General features: G+C 43.9%; 2 protein-coding genes across 2 annotated transcripts in view; one reads left to right on the forward strand and one right to left on the reverse strand.

The window, feature by feature from the left end:
* LOC105696338 overlaps positions 1-21,154 on the reverse strand; it is a 69,931-nt gene that overhangs the window by 18,922 nt on the left and 29,855 nt on the right. Inside the window, exons 3-10 of the mRNA XM_023434286.1 lie at positions 18,450-18,843; positions 16,046-16,459; positions 14,542-14,844; positions 13,942-14,361; positions 11,094-11,138; positions 10,461-10,817; positions 9,390-9,976; positions 6,724-6,932 (exon numbers count right to left, since the gene is read on the reverse strand). Of these exons, the coding sequence (XP_023290054.1) occupies positions 6,724-6,932; positions 9,390-9,976; positions 10,461-10,817; positions 11,094-11,138; positions 13,942-14,361; positions 14,542-14,844; positions 16,046-16,459; positions 18,450-18,843 (2,729 nt within the window). The remainder of the gene's footprint in view (positions 1-6,723; positions 6,933-9,389; positions 9,977-10,460; positions 10,818-11,093; positions 11,139-13,941; positions 14,362-14,541; positions 14,845-16,045; positions 16,460-18,449; positions 18,844-21,154) is intronic.
* LOC105696100 (zinc finger and BTB domain-containing protein 45) lies at positions 375-3,546 on the forward strand. Its single transcript, XM_012418327.2, has 2 exons — positions 375-2,377; positions 3,122-3,546. The coding sequence occupies exons 1-2, from the start codon at positions 2,113-2,115 to the stop codon at positions 3,514-3,516; spliced, it is 660 nt and encodes a 219-aa protein (XP_012273750.2). The 5' UTR covers positions 375-2,112; the 3' UTR covers positions 3,517-3,546.

The raw sequence follows: 21,154 nt of genomic DNA on the forward strand, positions 1-21,154 counted from the left end.
AATAGACATATCTACCGGTTTTTCATTTAAATAATGGGATCATGGAAAGTAGAGCTCTCAACGCGACAATACACGCAATCGATATGAACTCGTTCCAACGCTCGAAGGAAGCCGAGTGCACTGATGACTAGATGTGGAGTTGAAAAGAAAAAGCGTTAGATTATAATAAAAAAAAAACCTAATGAAACCTTAACGGTATTCATTTATATAACAATACTTGCAGTTACCTCTGACGTGACCGAAGTACTTGCGTGTACGAGACGTACCTACTAGTTTCTTTCAATGTTATATATTTATACAACAATACAGTATTTCAATGACCACTTTCGTGTAAAAACGAAAGTTTAATTGCAATTCTAGAGTAGTCCTATAATTTAACTAATAACGGGTTAACAAAAGAGTGGCCAATCTTAAATTATTATAATCACGACAAATCCACAGGACTAACTTTATATGATTATTAATTTTATTAACATTAAAAATGACAAGACATGCCGGAGAAGACAAAGAAAGAACACAACATACGAATAACCACCAAAAATATAATTATTTCTGGATTCGTATCCATTCTGTGTGACCAAGAGCCCGTAAATTGAAATACTAATTCTAAGGCGAATTATTCAAAACGTTTCAGACCCTTAAATATACAAAACCGTTCGACTTTTTCCTATTTCTCGGAAAAAAAGAGAATTCTTTGGGACACCTTTCTAAGTTCCGGATTAGTTGGATACATAATTCGTATTAAGTTCGTCCGATTCGAATTTCATTCTAGCATTTCAGGTCTCCACATTAAATCCTTTAAGTCATGTCTCTTTCCCATAAACCGATTACAGAAGTCGCGCATCGATATGCATCCTCCTCGGAAGTGAGCCTTTTTCCAAAGAGTCCAAGAAAGACGCGGGAAGGTCCGCAAGATGGAGGGTGGATAGAAGAGGAGACGAGAGAGACAATAGGCAGCGGTAAAGGTGGTCGGACCACGTGTTACCGCAACGGCCAATCTCTTTGATTGGGGGCGGTTCTCACCCCCGCGTCGGGGTTGGCAGCGCGGCCGCGAAGTGGGGTCGGGAAAACCGCCCTGCCGCGACGCCGCGCCCGGCGTTCAAATCACGGACGCGGGGGCGTCGCGACGTCATTAGTCGCCGTTTCTTCCTTCGGTGGGCCGGCGAGTCGGCGATCCGACCTCGGGACTTTACGATCGCAGGCACAATCGTTGTAATCCTAGAAGACGATAACATAGCAGGCGCGATTCGTTATCGGTAGATGGGTCCACTCAAAGTCGATCTTAAACATTCGCAAAAACCGCGGTGACGTTGAACACGGTTGATCCTGGAAAGAACTTATCTCGTGGCACGAAAAAGTGACGAGACTCGCGGAGGAAACGCTTTGAGAGTGAAATCACAGGAGAGATGCGACAAAGCGCATAATAAGGGCACAAATCGGCGTTAGGAGACCGAATTTGGAACGTCCTTTGTCGCGTCCAACTTATCAATCTGGGATTATGAATTGACAATAATATCACTCGTGGAAAGCTACGAAAATAAATTGACGAAACTAATTCGAAGAATCTTCTGGTTGCCCCCCAGCGTGGAGGTGATTAGGCGGTCTTTCGGACCTCAACGAAACGCTAGGGAATAATTAATGTCTGGATCACTGCCTAGAAATGAATCAGCTCGCCTAGGAATAAATTCCAAAAAAGGTGTAACGACGTTTGGAAAGGAACAAAGAATTTAAAAGTAACCTGATCTAAGAATACGATAACCATCGGATATCACTTAATAAATCCAAGAACGAAGATAAAATGACGTCCATCCAAGAACATCGATCTGCAGCAGCGTTCGATCTTCCGAGCGACCAACTTAACCTTAAAACACGACATAGAGAGGGTCCATGACGTCTCCCTGAAGAACTGCACCTCTACGAGGCCCTGCCTTCTCTTTCAGACTTTTTCAGCAATCTCTTCCGCGAGTGTCAATTCTTGTACCGAATTTTCTTGTCTGGTGCCGGGAGGGATTAAAAAATCTCCAAGATATCCGATTGCCCTCCAGATCGGTGATCCGAAGGCCCGTAACGCGTTGTTCTAGAGTCCGGGTCAGGACTCGAAGAGACCTCGACATGTACAGCCTATACAGGGCATGGTTCGGCGCTGGTACCGCGGAGGAGAGTTACCCGCGAATGGAGACACTTTCGCCCCCCGACACTCTCGTGCGCGTTGGCAACGAGGGCGAGCACCAGTTCGTCGCTCATCGAGGAGTCCTGGCTGCACACAGCGGTTACCTAAAGGCCCTGCTCGCTACGGCGACGAGTTCTACGGCCCCGTCCGCGGCCGGGAGCGCAGACCCCGCGGCACCGGTCACTTCCGTCTCCGTGTCCTCCGTCGGTAATCATCCGCGAACCATTAGCGCTTCGTTTTATTAAATATCATTTCACTGTAAATTTCGAATATTAACCCTAGACTCGTGTATCATTCGTTCTTCCCGCTACCTTAAGGGTAGATATTCGACCCACTTGTTTCTCGCTGGCAAAATGTTTCCTATCAGCAACATACGAGAGCGTTAGTAGTTAAATCTTTTCGATTTTAATAAGGAAATGAATAGTCAGGAGCAAATTCAATTTCATTCAGGGTCAGTTGATAAAAGTCCCTTTTAGAAACCGAAGAATAAGAAAAATTGTTCCTTTATGAGTGAAATTTCAGAACCTACTGGAGTGGGTTTATACCTCAACCGTGAGTTCTAGGGTTAAGATTCCTATTAATTTCATTCCCTTTTTTCTTATCTAAGTTTTATGGTTCATGGTATCACCATGTAGAAGTGAGTCGATGCTCCTGGGATTTTGGATACAAAAAAGGGCAAATGTTTCAACGCGCTTACGTAAAATATAACATAAAATAGGACGATAAGATTTAAGTTAAGATAACAAGACGAGGAACATTTCGGTCCCGTACCCACGGTTGGACTATGTTGGTTAGAAGTATTAGCTCTCGCAAATCGCAAGAAGCGTTTCATGATGGGGGCGTTCAACACTTTCCGTGTCACAATGCAGCTCGGAATACATTTCTCCCGGGGAACAAAAGTGTTTGCATTGGAATTCTTTCATCCGATCCCGCGTCACTTTCTGTTCCCAGGTGGCGAGGCCTTTGCGCCGCTGTTGAATTACATGTACACCGGTCACCTGGAAGTAACCCTGGACAATATCTACAGCGTGCTCTTGGCGACCCATCTTCTACACATGCCAGGTGCCCTGGAACAATGTCGGGCCGCTCTGTCCAGGTTGCGTGCACCTCCTCCGCTTGCGGCGCCACCACCGACGCCGACGCCGACGTCCGCTCCTCGAGCTGGAAGCGTCCTGAGGCCCGTTCCCAACAGAGTGGTCGCCCCGCCATTATGTTGGCCTCAACCAACGCTCTATCCTTCGGTGCCCGTCAGCCTCTCTCATTTGCCAAATCTGCAGATCCCCGGCGCGATCTCGGCCGTGCCCTCGCTCATTCACGAAGCTCGATCTTCTGTCCCATATAGGTAGATTTCTTCTCCCTTCTCCGGATATCGAAAAGATTCCATTGTTAACTACTATCTGAGCAAGCCTAAAAATGTATACCTCAAAGATAAAAGTCACGAATCCTGCACGCGATACAAATTACTGGAGAAGATGGTCACTTTTCAAACAGACGTCCAATCGAATAATACCGATTGCATTTCATATGATCGAGTAATATTTCTACTCGCTGCCGTAACGTTGGTAGTTACAACAAACACGCCGGTGTTTATTGCCGCGTTACGTCATGAAAATGCTAAGTATCGTAACTGGCGAAACCTGGTTAAGAGACAGAAAGGATCTCGTGGACTGTTAGTAAATTGTACAGACCTATTTGCTCTGTGAAAGTCGTGTTGAAAAATTCGATAAGAACGAGCTTCAATTTCCAGTAAACATTTTAACGCAAAAAGTAGAACGGAAGTCCCCTTCTGCAAGTGAGATCATGTCCACTGCATTGCAACTGCACCAACTGGATTCGACATGAAATTATAAAGGCAGTTTTAACCGATGTAAGTAAAACCTAACTCTGAATTTAATACGAATTCTCCCGTTTATTCTTTAGCTTGAAAGAGGCGTCCCTGTCTTCGCAGCCGACGACGAACCATCGAGTGTCGTACACGAGGTCGAGGTCGCCGAGCCCAGAAATACCGATACCTCGAGCTCGGAAATCCGACACAGAGGGACGCGGGGGAGAAGTTGCGGAATCCGAAGAGCAAAATCTGGCGACAACTTCCGGACCAGGTACGAGGAGCCCCAGCCCATCTGGAAGCAGTGAGAGAATCTCGGTGACGGACACGGAAGTTCCAAAACGTCGGGGACACTCAAGATCAAATACCGAGAGCGCTACCTCGGGGATGACCCTGAACGTCGTGTACGACGTGGCTTGCTGCGACGGCCCGGTCAGGTTCCACAGGGTACTCAACGAGAACTACGCGGCACAAGGTCCACCACCAACGGCGCCGCGCACCAGAACGTCCTGCGCCGCCGAGGAAGACCTCGTCATCGGCGAGAACGACGAAAATGGGCACCCGGACGGCGCGACGTCCGAATCCAGTCGTACGGGGGGTACCTACACCTGCTCTTATTGCAAGCACACCTTCAAGAGCCAGTATTGTTATCAAAAGCACGCGAGGAGGCATCTGTTACCCACTGCCGAGAGCGTCAATGGAAGCACCGGGATCAGCCGCCAACAGGCAGGTCGCAGAAGGGAGGTCAGGCTGCTCGACCTCAACGTTCAGTATTACCCCTGCAAGATTTGCGGCAGCAAGTTCCCCAGCTACTACTTCGTCCACAAACACCGGAAGCTTTGCCACTCGAACGTCGAGGACCCCCGACCTGGTAACGATAGCTCGGACGCACCACGGTGCAGCAATTCCAACTCCGAGGACCAATAGGATCTTCCACGTATATAGGATGTTCTAGGAGTTGGTCGTAAGACCTTGGAGTTGGTCGTAGGAAGTCGCGCTCGCGATATGCTGTATTAATATGAATAGGTAGAGAACCTTGCTACGCTTTCGAGACTACCACCGATCGACGGATTTGCCGAGACATCGGAGGTAGTGGACATTCGGTAGTTGGTAGATCCCAGATCGTTAGACCTCGAGATCTGTTACCACCTCGCGTAAGATATATGCGTTGTCTAAGTTATCCGAACTGCCCACAGTCTATAGATGTAGGAGGTTACATTACTCGACAGATCGCGATATTATAACTTGGGCGTGCATTCGACAAACGAGAGACGTACTCAATTGGCGATGCATAAAACCTGCAATTATCATTATGCTCATCCGGGAGATCTTGCAACTCGAATAGTTTCATAGGGAATTCACGGATTATGTAGCGATTAACTTTAGGCGAGCATTGACGATTGTAACACAGTCGATGGTCTCGAATAAAGCTATTTCAAATTAATGAGAAAAGCCGGGTACTTTGCTAACGAGTGGACGTCGTGTACCTTGGGCGGTTTCATTTCCCGACATGAATTTTATGAAATTACTCACGTATCGAAAATAACGCAACGACGGCGTGGAACAATTAACTTTACGGTATTAAAATAACTGATAGGCCACCAACCTTTACGATACGCGGTACTGAAACTATAATTCACTACTCCGATTGTCCTTTAATTACCATTGGTCCCATTATGTTAATTTTTCGAGAAGTTTAAATTACTCCGAATCGACCTTTTTTTACTTAATTTTCATTGTAAATATGTTAAACATTTCCCTCCCGTAAGATTTCTATCTTTCTTAACAATTTGAATAACTAATTGTATGACGTAGTATATCAAAAACTTTCGTGTCGGATTTCTGAAACGATTTTAATTTATCGAGAAACGATTAAACAGAACCCAGTTATCGAGAATTCCGAGGAACCTGTGCAAAGAGCTTCGAACGGAAGCGATCAAATACGGGAAATATTGAAGTGCGTAAAAAAGAACAAGTTCTAGATACGCAAATTTCGATTGAAATCGGACTCCTAGTCAATCGATCAGGTCATGGCACCAGTCAAGCCAGTTGGAACAACCGATCCACTCTCGCTCTTCATTCCATTAAAATTTGCTTAGCTTACCCCAAAAATTGTTACACATCACTCGACTGAACCTGTAGGTATTAAACGTGCTAGATACTGTATCGAAGTCGTTTGTTGTACCCTTTGAATAATCCAAACAAGTATCTTAAACAATAGTCTATTGCAACTTTAGAAATGAGTAACTATCCAGCAATTCACTATGGACAGCTCATAGTTTATTTAATAAATACTATTATTTTATAAAAGAAGAAAAAATAATCTCTTTCCTTTTGAGATGAATATTCGAATACGAAATGATAATGCGTGTATGTTCGTGAAAAATCACTTAAACATAAAGGGTGCTTTTAAATGAAATGTTAATAATATTCAATCTTGTGTAGTAAACCTTATAATTAACGGAACCCCATTTAAAAAGATTTCATGTCTAAGAAAATCACTAACACGTACCGCTTTTGTCTCGTCGTTTAAACTTTTCGAGTAAATCATATGCCAAATGTACTTGTAAATAATCAATTCATTTTATAAAAAACAATATTCGTGCCTACTATCCTGATACTATTTTTGTTTTCGTTAAGACGGAATGATCAATTCTGAGTAATAGCTAGTCATATCTGACATAGATTCATGTTGCGAACTATTTAAATTTCAATTGAATACACTTACCGATAGTTTCAATGGATTGAGCTTCCTCATCACTGGTTTCCATTGGAGTTGCATGATTTTCTTTCTTTTTGTCTTTCGTTCTGCCACTGGTCACACCTCCCGAAGTTACCCCACTCGTTTTCTTTTTCTCTTTCGTGTCCAGTGGAACACTCGCTGCCGTTGCAGTACTAGTATTGGATGATGACGTTAACGTCCCTTTACAGTCTGGCCTGAAATGCAAATAGACCAAGTCATGAGATCTCCTCCTACACAGAGATGATCATGATAATTCTCTTTTTTAAAGAAATGAATCTACAGTTAGGAGTTAAGAGTTTCTGTTCTCATCTTAATACGATGTGAATTTTGTTCATAAATTTAGACGCATTTAAAATTCAATCAACTATAAAATACATTTTTTTCTCTTATTTAAAATATGATTAAAAAGAAAAGATAAGCTTGAAGTGTTAGGCCATTGCTTCGATTCTCACCAATACCTTAATCATTTAAAAGAATTTATTTATTATACGTGGCAAATAAGTCAAACCTGAATGTTAAATATAATTATTAAGATCCATGTCTATCACCTATGAAGTTATCATCTCTAAAAAGAACGTGCTGAAATCGATTGAAAAATTCCCGCAATATGCACAGAATGAAAAATAAAACTAAACGATTGAGCCTATCCGGAATTCATCCAACAACAAAATCAATTCTAACGAGGAGATTTGATGAATTGATGATATTAATTTGCTAATGGACATGACGATATTGATTTACTGATGGTACACGAGTTATTGAAATAATCATTTCGAGCATTCTGAAATGACAACATTGATTTTAACGGTTGAGAGAAATGCAGATCTAACGGAGTAAATCTATCAAAATGCAGTCATTAAAAACCGAATAACATTGAGCTAAAGATCCTGCAATAAATGTCCAATGCCAATCGACCTTTTCGTTGGATCTTATAACCGTTAGAAACGAATTAAGCGCGACTTCGTTTCCAAGGAAAGGCCGGCATCGATGAAATCTGTGAACTCGGCTCAATTAAGATGATGAACGCCGAGTGGATGCCTACGCAAACACTGTTTGCTAACCGAGAACCATTGATTAGCATTACAATCTGCTAATGCCCGCTCTATGGTGCCCCTCCAAGGTACCCTCTTTGGTCATGACGTGCTGCCGCCCCCCTTTGGTCGTAACGCCGTGGCAACGTTATCAGCTAAACTAATTGCTCAACCAATATATTCATCGCTCAAGACCCATCGAAGGATTAAACTAATTTTTACATTCGATGGAAACAGTTTGCGACCGCGGAATTCTCCGTTGTAATCGCTAAGTGGATGCTCGAAGGGGGCTCATGAAAACGCGGTAGATAGTACGGGGCGGTCTTGTTTGAACGTCGAATATCTTTCGCCCGTTGGCTGTGGCTCGATCGATCGACCCATACTTTTATTGCAATTGAAATGAAATGAATTCCATACACTTTTTAAAATGAGCTACGGTGTGCCCACTCTTAATACGTCCACCCCTGCCGTCGAGATTCTGTATTTGCTCTCTGTAGCAACCGATTCTAAAGTATACATTTCCTTGAGAATTACCTTACTGGACAAAACATTACTTTATAACGTTCTTTTTAGTGATTTCCCAGTTATGCCAAACAGAGGAATAATCGAGTTTCAAACATAATTGCATTTCGTTGGGCTCGCATTTTACTTGGAAATCTCATACCGGGAAAAGTAATCCAATCAACGGAATTCAATAGCGGAATTAGCGAAAATAACACCCTACCGATTGATTGAATCATTCTCGTACAACGATTTACATTGAACATTAATTGCAATAGAATTCGGAGAATTTTATGATCATAATAGCCACATTCATAATTTTAGTAGGAACTAATATAATATGCAGCCAGCGTTTCATTGGAGGGTTCCAACGTTATGCATGTTTCATTAACACGAATAGGTCTTCGAAGATATGAGAAAAAAGAATTATTAGCCGCGAAGAAAACCGACATTCTTCGTTAGCGAGTTAAAAATAGACTCGACTTATTTGCATCTTGAAAGACTTCTGTGGGATAAAGCGCTGTTCGTTGCTTCCTGTCTGCGTTTCTCGGGGTTCTAGGGTTGAAAAAAAATTATAGATATTTGCATAACCACATGTCGCATATGTTGACCAAGAAGTCGACTCAATTGCAACGGTTGAGCAGAGAGACCGACAAAAGACTTGCTACAAAGTCGGTTATGCAGAAACGAAGTATTCATACGCAGACAAATAATATTGACCCAGCAGTAAAAAATGTAAGTACTCCTTATACGCACGTTCTGCTATTTAACTAGTACTACAAACATGACAATTCATATTTTCTATCATTAACTACACTTTTTACAATATTAGTGCAGAAAAACCACACTTCCGTGTCTAATGCAATAGTAACCCTTTACGGTTCTATATCGAAAAGAGAATTTACAAAGCAATTCCACGAATTCAAAGCACAAAGAATAAAAGGTGCTCTCAAAGTAACAATACTGCAATTAAACTTTTTCCATATTATGTTAACACATTATCGCACATCATGAGAGCATTATTACTATTGGAAAGTAAATAACAATATTTCAAAATATTAATTACAATCAGTGCCCCAAGCGTGTATCCTTGTAACAACGACATTTAATAGAACTTACATCGGTTTCGCGTCCTTCCCCGAAGCCGTTTCCGAACTAGATTGCGACTCCTCCTTGACATCCTTCTGAAGCGCAGATTCCTTCGAATCCCCTTTACTGTCTTTGTTCTCCTTGTTAGCGTCTCTCGCATCCTTCGTGCAGGACGCCAACGACGTCGAGGATGTGGAGGAGGTCGACGATATTGTTACTACGCTCGTTGGCACGGTACTACTAGGGACGGATGTTGTCGTAGTCGTTGACGTTGCTATCGTTTCTGTTGCGACACTAGCGGCGACAGTAACCGTGGCCGCGGAGGTGGTCGTCGAGGACGTTGACGTTGCGGACATCGAGGACGTGCTCGTTGTGGACGACGACGACGTCGACAAAGACGGTGTCGATGTCGTCGTCGTAGCAGTGCTGATAGCGGCAGTAGTCGTTGTCGATGCCGTCGTTGATGGCGTCGACGCCGGCGCTGATGTGGTAATTCCTACCGTGGAGTTGTTCTGCGGATTTTCCTGCGTCTTCTGTTGCTGCTCGCGCTGCAGTCTTGTCGTGACGCCCGTCGTCAATATGTCTATCGGTCCAATATTGGAGTTGCTATTGTTTACCTGGAAAGAAAAATCATGACTTATTAAAAAACATACTCTATGAACGGGAGATAAGAATATAACGCAGAAAAATTACATTAACCTCTTAATGTACCTGTTTTTTACAACTGAACCCGTTGCACGCGAGTTAACTCAGTTGAGTACATCAAAGAGTTAATAATTGGAAAATGTATCATAGAAAATAATATACTGGCAACAGAAGAAGATTAATGGATGAACATATTCTACGTGGCTCAGAAATCAATACTGAATATCTGATTATTCTCACATAGTAATAGTAAGTCGCATGCTAAAGATACATTTAATGCTCTTATGTACTTCGTATTTTTGTACGCACATAGAACAAGCGTTTGTTGCAATAACTGTTTTATGTGGCGAAATAAATGCTGCGATATATTTGCTGAGTGGTTATTGTATGTTTCTTTAGCATGCCTAAGAAGTAAATGTGAAATCTAATCGACATATGAAATTCGTAGACAATGACCTTATTGTTAGGATTGTTTCGAGAGCTGCGCGTTCGCTGCCGCGACTTTCGTAGAAGCTGCTTATAGTTTTCAGCTTTTTTTGTGAGGTAGTAGTGATGCACGCAATCCGGCACGGACTTGTGTTCGAGTGACTGCGCTATCGCCCCGAAATTTTTCGGATGCTGAAGATATTTCTCTTTGAACAACTCGTGCTCCATGGGACTCCACACGTTGATTAATTTGCGCTCGCTGTGCAGAGCCTCGAGCTCCTCGGGCTGCAGAAGTCCATTTCTATTTTGAAAAGCGATCCTTCGTTGCTTGGCGTCCAATAACAGTGGTGGAATAACGGCATACGAGCGCATCTTCTTGTCCTCCATCTGTAAACGAAGTATACAAAAAAACATTAGCAACAATTTTCTCGTTGCATTCCAAGGCGAATTCGAAATAAAACATATCCAGTAATGGAGACTCTACCACTTATGGACCAACTACACGTTCATCACCTTTTATGGTTATGCTAAAAGCATAGGTTTCCTCTCTTGGAAATATTAAAAACAACGGAACACCGCGAAAGGACACCGAAGTCCGAAATGGTCCATAATTGGTACCTCAGTGTCAGATTAATGTCAAAAGAGCAAGTGCACGTTACTAACCTGCCGAATTTTAATGGCATTTTTTAACTCTGAAGACATTTCTTCCTGAGGAATTGGTAAAGATAAGAAATCTTCCATGGAGTATCCGTAAAATAGTACTAATTTCAGAACCGAATAATTTTGTGACGATTCGTAGCTACACAAAAAGTTTGTGCAGTATTTACGCGATCGCCAAATATTCCCTTGTTGATCGACCGAGACGAATACGGTGACGTCAATGACGTCGGGACACGTGAAAGGCAACGATAACACAACGAGCCGACTACCACACTACGATGGCCACATAACGGGATTCCGTTATGCAAGATTGAAACATTAAATCGGTAAGAATCGGATTAAACTTGGATGCCATTTCTCCCGGGCAGCTTTGCCTTCGTCCCATGGAAATTGTCGGTCTTCTGCGTCCACTTATCCGGATGTTCGCTTATACCAGCCTCTGCCTAATCCGCGCACGGTAGGTGGACCGTCGAGAAAATCAATATTTAAACCTCCCGAGAATCAGTGAGTTACCATCCTTGTATAATTCAGAACTTCCGAAGTACCGACAAGCGGCATATCAACGTCGCGAAACTTGACTTGAACGTGCTGCAAATGATAGACATTTGCAATGATCGACTAACCCACGCGAATTCAGATCTGATAAATGTATAAGTACATTTCAATCTCAAACATACTTATGCAATATATGTTCTTGAAAAATCTTTAAACCAGAAGCCATTTCGCTTATATTATTAAAACACTCAATTAAAAATGTGGTACTTGAAGTAAATAAATTAATTTAATTTTATAAAAATACACTCCAAATTCATCGCATATAGTGGTGTTCTAGTAAAAAAATCATATCATTATTTGTGAAAGTGCGTACAGTAAATCATTTTAAAATGTTACTTTCAGTAGTTGAAACGAAAAAGGTAGTGCGTGTATTTTTAACAGCCACATTATTCTAATGTTTTCAAGGGTTAACCAGTCATTGCATAAAGCCATTAACTAATCAAAATATATGAAAATTTGCCTGCAGGCATTTTGTCGCATATAAGTAAGCAGTTTTCTAAATCTGACCGTAAATTACTTAAATCACGTATGGTATTGACAACGAATTTATTTTAATCTATAATAAACAAATGTATAAAGCACCCAGTTTTTCCAATATTAATCCGTTTCACGTCTTTTAATATAAGCTCTGATATAATCATATTATTTTTCGGAATACTGATTATATCGACATAAGAGAAACATGTAGTCATTTTAGTTGTTTGTGGAACATAGTACATTAACTTTTTTTCAAGACACAATTTACTCCGTTATAATAGAAATACGGGTTATCACCAAACTGCTAAAATTTATATTGCAAAGAACTGTTGATATTGCGAGCACCATCCTTATGAATTACCATTAATGCATTGATTCTTATGCAATACCAAACATGTACTTTACTTGAACTTATTAAAAATGGAATTTATTCTACAGGTGTTCGAGTTTGTATTACAAAGCACAACCAATAATAGATACATAGTCTATGACGTTTAAGGAAACGAGCTTAGGATTAATTTCATACATGATTTAAGCAACTCTCAGCAATTCAGCAGTTTTCACAACCCGTGTAGAATCTCTCAGACCAAAAGCGTATCATACCACATTAACTGGTGTTAGTTACAGAGTTGGGTGCATCTTGTCTCTCAATCACCTGATATAATCTACTTATAAAGTAAGCATATATGTATGTGTGCATATCAACTAGTGGTAATTTGCGCTAATGTTAGTATCACATAATGCACGGTCTCTAAATGACTACCAAGAAGAGTAAGCGTACCCGAAAAATGGCACATTGCATCGATGGCAACATCGATTCTTTTTACGCTCCCTGCGATTAATAACATTTCAGAAATGCGATTTCCAGAACCAGCCACACAACCGAAGCGATCGGCAGTGGTGTGAAGCGTTATTCCGGCAGACGCATGACAATGACTGACATTTGATAGATTAACGGAATAGGCAATAAGCGATAGAGTAAAAACCGTCCGAGTATCTCATCTGCCTGAACATTCACCGATGTCCACCTTCGGTCTCTGTATTACAATTCCTACTTAACCCGTTAACATTTTGTACACAAAGACTAGTCTTATCATCTCGACATTATTAATTCCTGACCGGCATATGCACTAAGAGGAGGACAGTAGGATAAACATAGAAACAACGAAAAGCGGCAAGAACCATCTTCGCAACAAAGCTTAGTGACGTGCCCTCTTCTGCTCTCATTCTCTCTCAACGTTTAATCCAAAGTTGGACGTCCATACGAATTTCAGTCTGATTACCACTATCGGTAATACCGTTTGCAACTATAATTTCTGAGGTGAGAATCTCCAGTACTGCTTTCAGATACGTTTCGAAATATTTATAGTAATTTCTAGGTTTAATTCAAGGAAAACAATAAAAATAATACAAATGTGCAAATACATGAATCAATAGATTTCTACCAGATATGTAAAACAACTATTTCGTCTACTCTGTATCTTCCTGTGTAAAGCAAAAAACGCATGAGATGCACGAAACAATTTGAAATCCATCTCTAAAATCGTAGATACCTTATTTCGAATAGTATTTCGTAGAACTCTGACTGACTCGCGATATCATTTTCGCCGGCTGTTTCTTTCCCTCCCTCTTACTCCCTCCCTCGGGCACTCTCTATTTCTCTTTCCCACTCTCTCTCTTTGTCTCTCTTTCCGTCGTTTTTGCAACGTAGCCTAACCCTTCACTCACCGTTACCGTCACCGTATCGGCTCGATATCGTCAGGGTCATTAGTCGAAGGTTAACAGTAGAAAACGAAAGAAAGCGTAACGATGAATATACCTCCTGCTCCTGTAAACCGTCCATGATCTCTTCGAGGTCCGCTTCGCTCTTGATTCGAGCACCCACCCTGTTGAAGCGCTCTTTGTCCTCCCTCTGCTTTCTTAGCTCGGGGAATACCTTCTCGAAGAATTCACGGTTCTTACTCTCCTTGGACTTTCTCTTTTGCGTGGCCTCGAGTCGCTCCACCTTGCGGTGCCACTCCTGCACGAGGATGGCATAGATCTGGGACTGTTGTCGATGGAGGGACGCGCGTTCGGCATGTTCCCGACGAAGCCTCGCGACCAGCCTGGCTCTCGTGCAATTCTGGTGCCTCGTACGGTTCTCCTGGTACACGCTCGTATCCGATGGTTGGTTGTACAACGGTAGCTCCACCTTCGGTCCTAGCCTGTCGAGCAGCCGATGCGCTTCTTCTGCCTTTTTCTAAAAAACATATGTATAGTGCATCTTTTTATCATAATTGCCTCCATCAATTTTACTCTATTAATTTTAGCTATCGTCGATTAGCAGAAATCAATTTTGATTGCAATAACGCGTAACTGAATCAAGCAGCTCGAAGGCTTTTGTTTTCAGGTGGAATCCGAATCTACACTTTGTTCTTACCCTGTTCTCTGCATAGATCTTCTGTGCGAGTGACTGATGTTTCGGCTGATGAGACTGTTCTTCCACTTGGCGCTTAAGACCGGCAGCTTCCAGGGGCTTGCTGGCTGCCTCCTCCAGCTCCTTGAGCTTCTTTCTAAGTTTGATGATCTGTGTCTCCCTTTTGGCGATTTCACGGTCGACCTTCGCGATCTGCTGGAGGAGATCATCCTTCGTGCTGCGAAACTGCGCGTCTTCCTGCGTCGTAGGTTCCGGAAGTGTGGGCGAAATCGCTTCGGTTTGCGGCGTGTACGCCCCTGCCGATGGCTGCTCCTAGCAAAAGATCTCCATAAAGCACTGTCTTAAATCGATACCGAGCATCCTGTTTACGCGGAAGACATCCGCCAAAGAGCATGTCAATCGGGATGAATTTCACTTTTCAATTTTAAGGAAACACGTAGGCGACGTTTCAAACGGCATAGCGAATAAGACAAGTGCCTCTTACTACTTTTTCGGATACCAAAGTGGTTAGAATTAAAAAAAAAAAAGAACTGACATCTTGTTAAAGATAAAAGAAAGATAATCGGCACACGTTCAAATCCTTAAAGGAAAATGACCGTTCCCGAACGAGAATTCATCTCGAGTATTTCGGTTTCTTTTCCCCCTGATCATTCCTCTTGCCAATTGCCAAACTATGCTAACGAGGTTCGCAGAAACTCGGACTCTAAGGCTGTCCATCCAAGCTCCTTTCCCGTGCCAAATTCTCCTCCTTCGCTGAATTCTATTAAGACTCAGGCCTGAAGAGCCGACACGGCAACTCTTATGGCGCGATCAAACACGCCGAAGCAAGATGGAACTCGCCGACTCAATAAGAACAATTCAACGAAGCTACCCTGCTACGAAAGTCTGGTCGCCCTTCACAGAAATGACTTTGAGTCATCATCACATGGCGAAGCGACCAGACATACGTTCGTTAACAGGAACTATATCCTCAATTACAACTTTTGACGCGATTACAGAAAACTTACGTCAAAAATGATCGCAGGCTTGTTCATAAACTAAGTTAAAAATAATATCACAGTCCCCACCCAACCTAAGATATAACTAATTTCCATTGCCTGGTAATCACTAAAATCAACGAAAAAATATTTCTAGACCTAAGAAGTTAAACTCGCCTTTGCTCTAGGTCTAAAAATAGCATCGCCAACGTGGCGCTAAATCTCAAACATTCCTTGCGCAAATTCAAGGGTATCTACAAATAAACTCGCCCCACGAAAACGTCCAAGTACATCTTCGATCCCCAAACATTAACGTCATTCTTCCCATAACGCTCCATGGACAAAATGGCTACCAATCGCAACGAGGAGCCCCCATACAAAGCGAAGACCGTTTCAATTCTATCCGTGCACGCTTTAATTCTATCACTTCTGCCGTCACCCGACAGGGGATTGAATGGGCAAGAACTAAAAAAACAGCTTCAAAGCGGGACTCCCTGCAAAGAGGTCCCGTCGCCTGCGGGAACACCCACCCTGGTGTCTATTCTGAGAGGCTGCTGCAGCTGCACGTGCTCCTGCTTGACGCAGCCATCGGTGGCTGCCAGAGTTTGGCACTGCGACTGCGACTGGGGTTGGCTCAGGCGAATCTTCTTAAAGGGGGGCACCTCTTGGAGGGTGGCCACGTCGACGGTTCGGTTGCAGTACTGATCGGTCTGCATGGGCATAAGGTTGCGGGGGTTCCTGGTGACGGACACGTGGTACTCGGTGCTCGAGGGCACGCTCGCTACCGAGGAGGGCGGCAGAAGCGATATCCTCGGTCGGTCACCCCTGCCGCTGCTTACCGCATATTCCCCAGCCCCGGCACCGACTCCTACCCCGACGACCACCCCCACGCCCACCTGCGACGCCGGACTGCTGCTCACGCTGATGGCGACCCTTTCGTTCACCTGAAACATTCGTGAATCTTACTCGGTTGCCTTTTCCTAACCTCCAGATTTCATTAAATCACTCATTTTACATTTCTTAATATCGATATCAACTGTACAATGCTAAGGAAATATATACAAGACTTTAACTAAATAGTTAACAATTTAGAAAAAGGGATTCGTGAATTGAAATATAGCCCGTATAGCGGTAAAGGTTCCGCGAGGCAGTCGTCATGAATCGCAGGTCCACGATTACTTTAGTGGAGTTTATTATTATTTACACATCCAAATCGTTGGTTTTCAGACAAAAGGCGAGAAATGTTATTAAAAAAATGAGGAGTACTTTCATTACCAAAGTAGCCGTGTGACTCTAGGCGATCTCCCAGATTGAGTACTATCCACTGCGTTCGGTGTTTGGATAGGTTACCGTGAGGTAAGCTTCCTGGAGCTCCCGAAATATGCTCAAGGATTTTAGAAGACCTTGCCGATATAAATGAAACCGTGATCGGGCAAGCCTAATCTCAGGTGCTAATATTGTGAATAAATATCTTCACTCGAATGATTCAGGGCTTAAATGTCATGCCGGTACGTAGGCTGCGATGAAATGTGAAAAGGCGTCTTAATTATGCAGCGTAATATTCTAAACTAGAGAAGGCCAACATCCCTGCAATGATCTCAGGAATGCTCATCCAGTAACCTGTAACAATACCGACCTAACCATCCCCCATTTGAGGTAATTTCCTTGTACCTACTATATCTCTCCTTTTTATCCTGTAACACGCGGTTGGTATTTAACATGGGGAAAACGGCAGAGAGAACGCAAGGGAGTCCTTCTTTATCCACCGCACCCTTCTTTATCGACGTCGTCGCTTCGTCGGAAAGGACCTTGACATTCCCTGGAGTTCCTCGCACGCGGTCCTGGATTGGACCAACTAGTGTTGACGGGGCGATGCGAATTAATTGGCCTTAAAAAGAGCAAGCGAATGCGAGAAATGAGAGTGGTGACAAGAAAGAGACGCGTTACCCGACAAAGGAGGAACATCAAGTAACAAGACCGAGCGAGCAACGCGCTCGGTTCCTCTCGGGAGGGTTCGGGTCATCTCGGGTCGACCCGGCCGCGCGGGAGGGGCGGGAGGTCTGGGACGCTAAGCCGCGAGCGCGACCCGGGTTTTCCCGGGATGCGAGGGAGAAGGTGGGGCAGAGACGGCCTCGCCGCGAGTGGATGAGGACAACTTTCACCACCCACTCGACTATCACGGTCGGTGTAACATTACGGCTATTAGATGCGGTTCACTGTTACAGATCGAACTTTTTAAAGTGGATTCCGGAAAACACGGGGTAAGCGTGTTGTTCCAGGAAAGCGACGAAACGCTATGCGAATGCCCAGAGGGTTACTACGATACCTTCTGAGAATCTTACGGTCCCGAAGAAAGCGCCACATACGGTGAACGACTCCGACGAGAACTACTGACTGTTGGTGGCGTTTACCGTTCATGCGAAACGGTAAACAAGTCGTCAATATATGAAATTATTGAACTGTTCTATACATATTCCGCGGTTCTTTTGATATTGGGATATGCATTTGATGTTTAGATTACACATTCCGATCGGAATTTCTGGCGTGTGAGAATTTGACTAGAACTCGACCGTTAGTCGAAGAAATGATTTCACTTATCCCAAACCAATTTCGTAAAGTTGAACTCGAGGTTTGTCTATTTTAATACTAACCTAATTAGCTAAATCATTGAGGATTATGAACTTGTCTGACCCGCAACCGCGACTCTTAATAATTTCAAGAATGCAAGAAATAAAACTTGACCACAGAGAACGTGAATATAAAGAAGATACGTTAAAACATAAGCTACCTAATGTACCGAATCTTTCCAGAACGTTATGCCCGCTCAAAAGAAGTTACGATAAAAAGACAATTCCTCGTGCAAGATTTCACACAGGACGAACCCTTTAAAGTAAAATTGGATTAAGCCAGAGGTGTTTATCAAGTAATACCCACATTGCTGGTAACGTTTCGATAGGCGTCCCTGACGTAGGCTGCGGCGGCCCCCGTCGAGGGTGGCGTCTGGTTAACGGGAGCCGAAGGTGCCGACGGCGGGGGTGGCGGGTATGGATGGACGTATCGCAGACCCCCAGGTACAGGGACGGCGACGTAACCACCCCCAGTGGCTGCGCTTCCCCCCGTGGCGCCGGCGCCGGAGCCGCCTCCTGGCGGCCCCACTGCTCCCGCAGCCCCCACTGCCCCCGATCCTCCTGCCGGCCCTCCTGGACCTACTGCCCCGCCGCTGGAAGGGGCCCCGGAACTCCCGGAGCCCCCCGAGATAAAGGTGCCACCCACTGTCCGAGGCGACGCGGGACTGCTACTCTTGATGTTGATGTAGCTCTGAGTTGGCCTACGACAGATACAGAACCTTCAATTTAAACTCCCTGTTAATCCCATAATAAAACATGAACACCAAACCGAGCGCCTGACCTTACACCATCAGCTATTGGCTGTCATGCATTAGGTTCCCGTCCGTCAATAATAAAAACACCGTATCGTGTACGTTACATTAATACACATATAAGAGGGTTCAGTGGCCCGGAATTGTTCGTAGTCAGTATCTAGAAATAATGTACAAATAAAAACCGCATAATAAAGGTAGACTCGATCAAAAGCAGTTCGGTAATTCATCTCAATTTCTCCAGAATGTAGTTTTTAATTAGGGTGTTTTTAGAAATGAGCCTTTTTGGGAAATAGCTGGAATTTCTAGATGAAGAAAGAATTTTTAAATTAATGACTCGTGCACAAATATCTCTTTGATTGTACATATGAGGTGTTCCAGCCAGCCAATTTATTCTGTTCAATGTTCTACAGGCTGTCACATCGTGTCGCACTGGAACGAGCCTAAAATAAGTTTTGGATAGCCCCATCCAATACGTCAGAATACTCTAGGGTATGTCACGGCCGTGGTCGTTTGTTCGACCCTCCCTCTTCACGGTATCCAGCCGTGTCGATTGACAGCCATGGAAACTGCATTTAACTGACCCGACCCGGTAAACTTTAAGCCTGGTTCCTCGTCTGAATATAGACGTATAAGTCACCGGTCGAGCCAACATTTCCGTGTAATCGTGCAAGCTCGTAAGACACGCGGGTCACGTTTTAGTCGTACAGAAAACATGCTGACACCTAAATAAAACGTTGACTCGACTTATCGCGTGTCAAGTTTTGAATAGGAACTCGTTGACTTCTCGGATGTCAATAACGATTAACGCAGAGATGCTTAATGGGTAGCCACGTCTTCGCGAACGCCTCAAACGGACTGATTCTTTTGATCGATCCGAACGATCCTCGCACTTTGGCCCTGGTCATGGTACATACAATATTCGTATAGTGATTTTCCTATATTACTCTACAAAGCTTACGTCCCGGTTTTTTTATTTTTCATAACTAGAGAGGTTTAACGGGATTTCAATGTCCATAAGAATCAAAGCACGAATTTTTTAACGACAACTATAAATGTCTCACAATTGGAACACTTGTTCTGCATAGAAAGTTGCAGATATCTGAAGTATTCCCTGCCCAGCATAGACGTAGATACGGAACTTTATATATTCACGAATGGTCTCTTTTCATGAGCCAAGAATAACTTTATATCGGACTGAGATAAATCGGCCGTGATTTTGTTTAAATTGTCCATTTAATGCGAATAATTTAACACAGAAGTAAAAACCTATTTCGCGATAAACAACGAATACGTAGACAAATATTACAACATATACCCTTGTACAAAAATCACGGTATGTACAGAAAAGCGATGTACAGAATTTTAATTAAACCTAAAAAAGTAGAAGCTAGTGACGCGCATTCTAACCGAAGGTCGTAGCGGACAGCAATGAATTCGCGTAGCACAACGCGTAACAAAAGGTGCGCTTTATCAACGGTGGTAGAAGACCCTGTTTCCGGGTCCACGAGAAGAATCGGAGCAGACGCGAGCACGCATGCGTCGGATAAGTAAGCCACGTGCGCACATGCGCTCACAAAATCAGCTTCGAGCTCAATCCCCCGGATCCAGCAAAGTGAGATCCAAAGGAAGGAGCTCATCATGTTTTGAGTCAGCGAACAATGGTGGGGAGCGCATCTCCCCGCTCCTCGCTGGCCAATTGCCTTCCTGAATTCGTCTCCATCTCCAATATAGCGTCCCCATTGGTTGAACGGGGAACGCAACATGGCGGCGCGTCGCACGTGGTCCCGCTCCGAGCATGCGCGGGCGCGCGCCGTGCCGGGGCGTGAGCCCACGTCGCGACTGATCTCCCATTTCGAGCGCAGAAGGCACTGCGCCTCGACGCGGCGTTGCCAGATCGTTGCCGCGCCGGCGCGCTCCGCTGCCGCGTCCATCCGGACTGCAACGCCCGAGTCATTGTCATCGCGCTACCGGTATACAGTGCAACTCCGTGCGCGTCATCGATACTCGTCCATGGCACAATTGAGAAAAGCACCGAGCGGTCGCTTCGAGACAGAGAAATAGAAGGGGAGACTGGCCTTGTCCAATATTCGTTAACTCCCCGGTGAGAATTAATCTAAACAGTGAGTCGATGTACTGTGATGTGGGCGATTCCGTATAAGCGTTCCAGTCGATCCGCTATTTTTAAGAGTCAACGCGGCAACCCTGGTCAGGACGAAAAAGAGCGTCGGAAAGGTCGAGCCACCCGACCGTTTAACGC

This window comes from Orussus abietinus, unplaced genomic scaffold, assembly GCF_000612105.2.
Source record: "Orussus abietinus isolate OABI.00-Male unplaced genomic scaffold, Oabi_2.0 scaffold164, whole genome shotgun sequence".
Classification (NCBI taxonomy): domain Eukaryota; kingdom Metazoa; phylum Arthropoda; class Insecta; order Hymenoptera; family Orussidae; genus Orussus; species Orussus abietinus.

What these genes read in the sequence shown, in the direction of transcription:
- LOC105696100 (XM_012418327.2), top strand. Translation starts at nt 2,113, where the DNA reads ATGTACAGCCTATACAGGGCATGGTTCGGCGCTGGTACCGCGGAGGAG. An exon ending in CGTCTCCGTGTCCTCCGTCG is followed by an intron (nt 2,378 to 3,121) that starts GTAATCATCCGC and finishes TTCTGTTCCCAG; the next exon opens with GTGGCGAGGCCTTTGCGCCG.